Source organism: Esox lucius, chromosome 15 (genome assembly GCF_011004845.1).
Source record: "Esox lucius isolate fEsoLuc1 chromosome 15, fEsoLuc1.pri, whole genome shotgun sequence".
In the NCBI taxonomy this organism is placed as follows: Eukaryota; Metazoa; Chordata; class Actinopteri; order Esociformes; family Esocidae; genus Esox; species Esox lucius.
The window spans coordinates 4,286,958-4,296,642 of NC_047583.1; the positions used below are offsets into that span (position 1 = coordinate 4,286,958).

General features: G+C 45.1%; 2 protein-coding genes across 4 annotated transcripts; both read right to left on the bottom strand.

The window, feature by feature from the left end:
* Window positions 1-1,878: 1,878 nt before the first annotated feature.
* ivd (isovaleryl-CoA dehydrogenase) lies at window positions 1,879-7,291 on the bottom strand. Its single transcript, XM_013137636.4, has 12 exons — window positions 7,027-7,291; window positions 6,269-6,358; window positions 5,984-6,035; window positions 5,709-5,878; window positions 5,508-5,601; window positions 5,160-5,290; window positions 4,410-4,506; window positions 4,063-4,156; window positions 3,671-3,752; window positions 3,462-3,566; window positions 3,255-3,327; window positions 1,879-3,121 (listed from the first exon to the last, which is right to left on the bottom strand). Exons 1-12 carry the CDS (start codon window positions 7,159-7,161, stop codon window positions 2,988-2,990), a joined length of 1,257 nt encoding a protein of 418 aa, XP_012993090.1. The 5' UTR covers window positions 7,162-7,291; the 3' UTR covers window positions 1,879-2,987.
* Window positions 7,292-7,442: 151 nt separating this feature from the next.
* pomk (protein O-mannose kinase) lies at window positions 7,443-9,298 on the bottom strand. 3 transcript variants are annotated; one of them, XM_020054471.3, is made up of 4 exons: window positions 8,963-9,298; window positions 8,460-8,747; window positions 7,744-8,285; window positions 7,446-7,643 (listed from the first exon to the last, which is right to left on the bottom strand). In XM_020054471.3, exons 2-4 carry the CDS (start codon window positions 8,730-8,732, stop codon window positions 7,583-7,585), a joined length of 876 nt encoding a protein of 291 aa, XP_019910030.2. In that variant the 5' UTR covers window positions 8,733-8,747; window positions 8,963-9,298; the 3' UTR covers window positions 7,446-7,582. The 3 variants fall into 3 exon arrangements, with proteins under 3 accessions (XP_010877774.2, XP_010877773.2, XP_019910030.2); XM_010879472.4 differs by having other exon boundaries at window positions 7,443-8,285; window positions 9,170-9,298; XM_010879471.3 differs by having other exon boundaries at window positions 7,443-8,285; window positions 8,963-9,297.
* Between the last annotated feature and the right edge of the window lie 387 nt (window positions 9,299-9,685).

The following is a 9,685-nucleotide window of genomic DNA, read 5'->3' on the forward strand; positions in this document are numbered from 1 at the left end:
TTTGCACGAGCTGACCAAAATTGGACAGTTGAAGACTGGAAGAATGTTGCCTGGTCTAATGAGTCTCGATTTGTGTTGAGACATTCAGATGGTAGAGTCAGAATTTGGCGTAAACAGAATGAGAACATGGATCCATCATGCCTTGTTACCACTGTGCAGGCTGGTGGTGGTGGTGTAATGGTGTGGGGGATGTTTTCTTGGAACACTTTAGGCCCCTTAATGCCAATTGGGCATCGTTTAAATGCCACGGCCTACCTGAGCATTGTTCCTGACCATGTCATCCTCTGATGGCTACTCCCAGCAGGATAATGAACCATATCACAAAGCTCGAATCATTTCAAATTGGTTTCTTGAACATGACAATGAGTTCACTGTACTGAAATGGCCCCCACAGTCACCAGATCTCAACCCAATAGAGCATCTTTGGGATGTGGTGGAACGGGAGCTTCGTGCCCTGGATGTGCATCCCACAAATCTCCATCAACTGCAAGATGCTATCCTATCAATATTGTCCAACATTTCTAAAGAATGCTTTCAGCACCTTGTTGAATCAATGCCACATAGAATTAAGGCAGTTCTGAAGGCGAAAGGGGGTCAAACACAGTATTAGTGTTTGTATATGGTGTTCCTAATAATCCTTTAGGTGAGTGTATATACCAATCAAGACCTTTTACTGATAAAATGCTATACGATTAGACATACTGAATATACTACATCCTATGATTCTCAATTAACCAAGAACTCAATAGGCGTGTGCAGGAAAAAGTGTCTGTGTTACTATTTCCCTGGTCTATCCTCTGGACAGTTGGACAGTTTCAAGTGAAGGTTGAGAGGGTAGCACTCATCCAGAGGGAAAAAACTATAGGGAATTTATTTAGAGACTTCAGATACAAACCGCCTTCAGCAATCTGGATCATGCAAGGACTGAGTCATTTCTAAAGAGCAAGCTGGAGTGGTCTGAAATAGTGTTGTGTAAAGTAGCTGACGCCCCCTGATGCAGCGGTGTCGGTGCAAGTAGCACTCCAGTAGTGATAGCCAGTGCACTTTCTGTGGTGCAGACTGCTGAGAGATGCCCTTGGAGAAAGAACTGGTCAAAGGCCATTGTAACAGGAGAGGGGAAGACAAGGCTGTGTGTGTAAGGCAGATAACATGGAGGAAGAGGCAACCATTCATGTAAAACACAGAGCTAACTATTAATTGCTGTTTCTGAAATACCGAGGTTGACGTATTTTCTCTCTCTGCCTGCTGTGCATTTATTAATTACATATATAGATTTTTCAGAAATGATTTTTTTAGGGAAATTAGTTAGCCCTGGGACAGATGGGAATAAATTATCAGGTAGAAAAAGCAGCAGGCTCCGAATCTTGTAGGAGAGGGGTAGGTTAGATTTAGTCTCAGGCTTATGTTTGTCAGAGCGGCTGGTTGGGTGGCCGAAAAAGAATTGTAACTAATTTTTAGATTTTGGTCTGGATGTTTTAATGTTGTTTATACTGTATGCCCATAATCTAGACTGCCCCAAAAAATTAAGGGAACACAATCATCACAGCACAACACCAAGTCAACTTCAGGGATATCAATCTGTCCAGTTAGGAAGCATAAGCGGTTGTAAAGGGGGCACTAACATTTAGTCTTCACCCATGTTTCCAGTGAAAAGTGGACATCCAAGTAATTCTTCCAGGTCAGCATTAGAGTGTGGTATTAAACAACTTAGAGTTACTGAGGATTTGGTAAAGTTAACTAACACTAACTTTTCATTTGAAAACTCACATTTTCATTCCCCAAATCAGTAGACTTTGGAGAGCGCATGTCTTTCAACCCTCTTATGGTGTTTAAATTGTGACGGCTTTGTTGTTGTTAAAAGATGGACAATATAACCTTTAATGTTTACCTTTTTATTCCACACAAATCCAGAAACAAAGTTGTGACGCTAACGATGAAAACCAAAATAATTTCTGTTCAATCCCCTGACAGGCAGATTTTGGTTTTAACGATTTAATGTTCGCTCTTAAAGTGAACAATGATTTCCTACCAAGAAAACAGCTTTTCCGGTACCAGCACATTGCTTATGCTAATGTAGACTTCTTTACAGTAATTCATGGGGCATTGTTTCTACATCAGGGTTATTCAGCTCATACATCAGGAGTTCTATTCTAACTCATCACAAATTGTACCCACCTGGAGTTCTGGTCTAAATACATTCCTGATTAGAGGGCGGCATAAAAAAAAGAACTGGCTTCAAGCTTCTCTGTTCTACACAGTTTAATACCCAGTAGGTAAATAGAACATTATATACGAACAAATGTGAGACAACATCACAAAACTGTAATGGATTTAAAAGTTAATTGCAGCACATTTTTTAATCACAGTCCCAGACCCAGTAAACACCAATGAAAAGGAAAACATACCGTAACATACAGAAAAGGGGTATCTCAACATCAAGTTTGTCATAATTTAAATGCCGCGGCTTGCAAAAAATAACTGCTTACAACAAAACATGTAGTTTAATGACCAAACACAGCTAGATCCCTCTGCTGTGTAAGTGCTATTCTGCATTTCTATCAATGGAGTCAATGTAAAGATAAAGAAATAATAATAATAATTACGGAATTGTTTTGCGACCAAATGAAGACTTCTCATCTAAACACGAGCGGCAGAGATCCACGTACAAAATGGACAAATCTTCCATCATGGAATGCAAACCGTTTGTCCTACTCTTGTGGTGGATGCCTGTGACTATATCTCCACATTTATTTTATTCAAATATTACAAAGGTCTCAGCTGTCCCTGGCACAACCTTTTCAGTTAAGGGCTCATCAGTGTGGAAAAAAAGGTTTTACCGAGAACCAAAAGTGTGTTCTCCCACAGGCACAGACAAATAAACTCTTGTTGTTTACCAAAGAACGTACAGCGGCATATCGCTTAAGGCCTCTGGGTGTGCAGTGATCCAGCCCGTCTGGGCAACACGGTTCTCTTCGGGCCTCCACAGGCTACTTGTACATGGCATTGAAGGCTCGGCCAATGATGAGCCGACGCACCTCGCTGGTACCTGCCCCAATCTCGTACAGCTTGGCGTCTCTCAGGAAACGCCCCATGGGGTAATCGTTTATGTAGCCGTTGCCGCCTGCGGGTAAGGTGACGCAACGGTCACTGTAATATCACTGCTAATACGCAAGCGTAAAAACAGCAGTGCGTTCAGCGGTGCCGTTAGCAACGCGGATGGAAACGTCACTGTGTGGCGTTTGGGTGGTTCTTACCCAGGCACTGGATCCCATCCAGAGCAACTTGAGTGGCGTTCTCAGCACAATAAAGGATGACCCCGGCACAGTCCTGTTGGAGAAATGTGACAAGTCGTGATAACGCCATCCACAGTCTTTTCTATTACTTCACATGTCACCGGTTACCGTGGCGTTCAAACTGGCTTCCTTATTGCATTCCTTACGTTACATTTTAAAACCGCTCACCTTTGAGCTGAAATGTCCCTTGTCACAGGCTCTCGCCACGTTGTACAAATACTGCCGACAGGAGCTCAGTCGGGTGTACATGTCAGCCATTTTAGCTTGCATCAACTGAAAGGAAAAAAATTACTTCATTATGACACCACATAATGTGCTTTGAGTGCCCTTTCTTGTCAGAGCACCTGATTACGGTTGGGTTTTGACTGACATCCCACCTGGAAGTGGCCGATCTTTTGGCCGAAAGCTTCTCTTACGTGAAGGTAAGGAACGGAGTAGTCCATCACAGCCTGCATAATGCTAAAAGAGGAGAGCATTTGTGTTCTACACTGAAGAACATAACTACAGATATATCTGTGGGTAGAACCACAATGCTGGGGTGAATTCATTCAGCCAAACATAAACGTTCACAGTGCAAAACAGACAAACAGGAAGGGGCCGATGTTCTATTGGATCAAAGCCAGCTAGGTCTCTCTCTGTTTAGTTTTTTTATTTGCCTTGGTTTAAGAAACATTTCGGAAATATATTTTTGTTGTTGGGCGGGAATGGACACCCTGAAAGTGTCCCAGCGGGCTGTTATCAGAACATACTCCAAAATGTGAATAGCTACCCGATAGGTCCGGACGCCAGCACAAGTCTCTCCAGATCCAGTCCGCTCATCATCACATAGACTCCCTTGTTGAGAGGGCCTAATACATTCTCCTCTTCAATCGAAAGACAAAAATTCAATTTAAAACACTCATTCATGTAGTAGAAGGCATCAGTAACGCGTATTATACTCAAGCAGGCACATTCAGGCAATAGCCAAATAAAGAAACCATGACAATTGACAGCAGGCAATTGCTTTCACACAGGTGTAGTTCCTGCAAATATACCAACTCCCCACATAAACACTCGTTATTTTGAGAGTTGCCCGTACATGCACACCGACCAACAGGCACGGGCGCGCACACGCACCCGGTATCTTGCAGTCCTCGAAGATAAGTTCACAGGTGTTGGATCCTCTCATGCCCAGCTTATCCAACTTCTGCGCTGTGCTAAATCCGGGCATACCCTGTATCAATGAAAGGCATAGTTTACCAACATAATAAGAATTGGCGTGCAAAATTCAGGTGTCTCTTTCAGAAATCCGTCTCTGAATACGAGTTGCGAGTGGCTGAGCCTTCCAATGTTCCTGGGAGCCCTGGCAGTGTTTGGGTTGGGGCAGAGATGGTCAGATCGGGTCTACGTCTTTCTCTAATGACTTCTAGTGGCCATATCGGGCACTTGCAAGTTAATTGTGGTCATTAGCTGGAGGAGGGCACTCCTTGAAACGCGTTGGTTCCATTCACATTTCTGTTTAAGCTAGCAGTGTGACAAGAAGCACAGTCGTGCTTTGGAGGACTCGGGCAAGTCTGCAGAGCCCATGGGGAATGCTGTGATGACGCAAAGCAATAATGTCAAATTGGACACTAAGACATTAGGGAGAAAAATAAAACCAACTGGGGGAAATACACATGAAATTCTCCAGAATGGATTACTATAAAATCTGGGAACCTCTTGGGAAAGTTACCTAGACTTTGCAACACTCACTCAGGTGGGAAAGATCAATTTCATTTTTTTCTCCATAATTAAAAGGAAGAGAAACAGGCCCAGATCAATAGGAAGTGAAGCTTGGGAGCAGAAGATGGAATGCGTTTGGATTCAGGGCCTACAATAAATACTTGCCTTCTCCACAATAAAAGCAGTGATGCCTTTTTGGTGAGCCTTTGGGTCTGTCTTAGCATACACAATGAGAACGTCGGCATCCGGCCCATTGGTGATCCAGAACTTGCCACCATTGAGAACGTAGTGGTCACCTTTTACACACACACACACACACACACACACACACACACACACACACACACACACACACACACACACACACACACACACACACACACACACACACACACACACACACACACACACAGTTGAGATGGACATCGGTTTCAGATGATGATGACGCCACTTAGGTGTGTGAGAAAACAAGAGTTTAAGGGGAGGGGGGTTCAAAGAAGTGGTGTTTCTCACTTTCTTTCCGGGCCTTCAGTTTCATGGACACCACATCGGACCCGGCGTTGGGCTCGCTCATCGCCAAAGCGCCCACGTGCTCTCCTGACATGAGCTGGGGGAAAACAATGTCGGAAAGATCAGATGAGGCTGGTTGCTGCAGGGCCCGACTGTCAGGGTCGTGTGAAGGCACGGTACAGAACGCGACAGGGTAATACTCACCTTGGGCAGGTACTTTTCCTTCTGCTTTGTGTTGCCGTGGCGCACCATCTGATTGACACAGAGGTTTGAGTGGGCCCCGTAGCTGAGGGCGACGGCCGCGGACACTCGTGAGATTTCTTCCATCACTATCACATGATCTAGGTAACCCAATCCTGAGCCGCCATAATCCGCTTGGGAGTGGGGGGGAGGCATAGTTATAGTGACAAATTATTTGTCCAGTCAGTCATTGATTAATTATAAAATGGTTGGCCATTGGTGAACACAATATGCCTTACGTGGGGCAGTGATTCCCAAGAGGCCCATGTGACCCATGTCCCTCCAAAAGTCCTGCATTAAAACACAACAAGTGAGCAGTCATAAACCAGGACTTATTTTGGGGTGGATTAGCAGTACAGATCACTAAAAGTAATTATGGTGCATGTCATTCTGTTTATATGCAATACTGGTTTGACGCTCTATGGCTAGGCTACCTGCCGCTTCGACAATTGCGCACACACACACGGTACGTAGGGCTTTTCTAGTTTTCTAACGAGCCTTTATTTGAATAGATTTGTTCTCACCTTCATTCCAACAAATTCATTGCTCTTGTCAATCTCATTGGCAACGGGTGCCAGCTTCTCCGTTAGGAACCGCCGAATGGTCTGTCGGAGCTGGACAAAATAGGAAACAAGCGGTGACAATGTACATAATTCATTGCACATACACGTCCAGAGAAATGTGTAGCATCTTAACAAATTTGGTACGATGTATTCAAATTAATCAATACTATAAAACACCTGATTTTTGTGAAAACAGCGTCACACGCATGCGTAAACTTTCACCCAATTACATATTCAGAGAATCCCACTCCAGGCAGCCTTACGATTTCTTACCAGCATAGAGAATATATTCAGAGGACAATGCCTTCAAGACCTCCAGTAGGCATTGTCCTCTGAATATGTTCTCATAACCTAAAAGTAAGTTAACATTTATCCTGCATAGTCCAGAAAGACGCAAAAACGATAGTCTGGTGGGCTGTTGTGACGTTGCGGGTCAGTATGCTAAACGAGCAGCATTGAGGTCCAAACAAAATTAGTTAGCTCTGGTTTGGGCAGGTTATCTATAACACTATCCCGAACAGTAATGTCAATGTTATTGGCTAGGCTAGCAGAATCAGTCGTGTTGGCCTTCAACGTTATTCGTCCTTGACACTTCGGTTTTGTTATTTCGTGAAAGTGAATCATACCGACTTTCTATTCTGCCTGGGAATTATATGGCTGTTGCAGTTAAAGCTCAGCGTTTGACACTTTAGACGAGAGTCTAGCCAACTTTATCTCACCTGTATCTGTTCCTCAGTAAGCCCATTGACGATGTCGTCAACTGGAAGACCAGCAGCGCATCCTCGTCTTGAAACAGCAGTTGAAATTCTTGTGATTCTTGCACCCAGGCGGAATGCACTCCTGACGGCAAACATAATTTAAACTGCAGAACTAAGTATGACCCCAAACAGGCACGAGCAAGAAGGGTATTATGTAAAAGTAGTGTCGTGTCTATAACAGTTGCCGAACCATGTTTAAGGGAATTCCTTTATGGTGCGCCAGCCTTTTCTTTTAACGGGTACATTGGCGCCCCCATCTGTGCTGGAGGCCGGGCCGTTTTCACCAATGATTATTTCAACACAAATTAACGGCATCCAGAAAAATGTGTGAAAAACCTAAAGTAAACAACTAATTTCAATAGTTAAACGGTAACATCTCAAATGGTAAACAAACATATTTTATTTATCACAACACCCAGTTTCTTGTCAGTACAAAGAGAAAGTTAAAGCATGTCTCTGGAGCCACCAGGGCCTGGACTGTCCCTCGTCATGGTGGAGTAGACGGATCTGTACACGCTCAGGACATCTTTTGCGGAGGGGCGAAGGTGGGGTTCTCTCCTTTTACACTCCGCGTGGATCTGAAAGAGGTGGAAGTGGGCTATGTCACCTCCCGCCACCCTCCCCATCAGAAAACGTGTCACGTCTGGAATTTTCCAAATGTCTGTTTTCTCATCGTACCCCGGCATCAGCTCGTCAGAAAACGGGCGTGTTTTGCCGTGGGGCCACAGCTGCTCCGGTGCCACGAAGTCCCCCGTCAGCTCCCGGTGGCCGCATTTCACCAGCGGACCCCCAGGGGCCCCAACCTCCGGCAGGGCATCGAGGTCGTTGACCACCAGGCGGAAGTCGCTGGTCAGCAGGAACTGCGACGTGGTCTTCTCCAGGTCACTGGAGTCACACATGACCCGGGTCCCGGCCGGGCCGGTGTGCAAGTGGTGGAGGATGGAGACGTAGTCCAGCGCCAGCCTCAACCGGGTCTGCCACGTGTCCCGAACCCGGTGCCTGTCCTGGTTCAGCACGGCCTCCAGACTGAGCAGAGGGCCCAGCGGATGGTACTCTGTGACCAGGGTGTGGTCCTCCTGGCACCAGCCCACCAGCACAGTCACGTGGGGTCCCTGGAGTGCCTGTAGCATGGAGACCCCGTGGAGGAAGTCCTCTCGGTAATCCGGGGAGGACAGTTTGGATAGTGCAACTTTGTAACCTTTCCACTCAGACAGGAAAACCTGTATGTGGGGGTGGGGGGGAGGGGAGCAGGCAGGACATTTAATAAACACTGTATTCAGGTTTCCATACGCCAGACATGTTTTGTGTCTGTGTTTAAATGGCATAAGAGCCGTGAGTCAAAAGGGTAGTTCTGAAATGAGGAATCTCAGAAGTGCTGTTTTTGCGTGGCTAACCTGCTTTACGGCTCCCTGGCCAATCATTTTCAACTTGCGGACCTCCGCGCGCACTTGCGTGCACTCCAGCCAGGGCGAACAGTTCTTCATGTTGGCCATCCTGAAGTGACGTGGCCGACAGTCCCCGTGAGGAGACAGGTGAGGGTGTCCGTGGCCGCGTTCCTGCAGTGAGTCCAGGTACAGATAGATGACAACGTTGCCCAGTAGCAGAGCAGCGAGACACACCAGCACCACCGGGACACCGCGGGAGGTAGCGCTCTTGTTCCAGGCCATGCTTCAGTCCTGCGCCTGCTCACGAAGGGACAGAGAGGTTTAGACACACGCTTCTAAATTTGGCTTAGCTTGCAACGGTGTCCAGAGTTCATTTTCCAACAGCCGCCCTGGAATTGAAGTACCGTACTGTATGATTTAGTACGAGCTAGCAGACCGGCATTACCCTCGTACATCTAAGTTCCGAAATGAAAACACTACCACTTCCAATCGGTCAGTCATTGCATATTTACCTGCATCAAATTGTACACTCAACTTCTGCAGTTCAAGGGAGGTCAGCAATTACCTAACTAGGTCTTTGTCGCTGCTGCAGGCTAACTATCAAACGTTATAAAGTATTGAAAACGGTAAAAATTACGTAGTAACTGCCAGTTTATTAGCAGATAGCGAGCTAAATAACGTTTTCATTTACATTATGAGAAGACATCCTGCCCGTTTACCTAGTTGCGCATATATTTTGGTCCCCGTATCCCCACTATCACGTCGTTTTCATACATTTCCAGGATCTTTTCAGCCACACTAAAACGTATTACTGGGTCACATTTCAGAATAAAAGTCCTCACGTAAGGGTAAAAAGTGGTAAATTCACTGTTAATACGATGTAAAATCATTGTCTGTTGATTTACATTAAATGACATTTCCATTAACTTGAGTAAACAGTGACTGGCCTTGTAAAAACGGACTGTTTTTTGTATTGTAGATGGTCCCTTTAATAATTATATCAACATTGTAGAGGCCATTTTATTAACGACTCTAGTGCAGTTAGTTGTCTCTTGGTACGCACCCATAGACCAACACATTTTTCTACATTTTGACATAGGAGTAACATTTATCACGATGGTTTATATATTCTGCAGCTTTCCCCTGCTGTGAAGCATCTTGGAAAAAATTAGATTGACAATATTAGGAAAATCTACTTCAGCAGTAGTGAACTAAATGTACCTTTATATAAATCA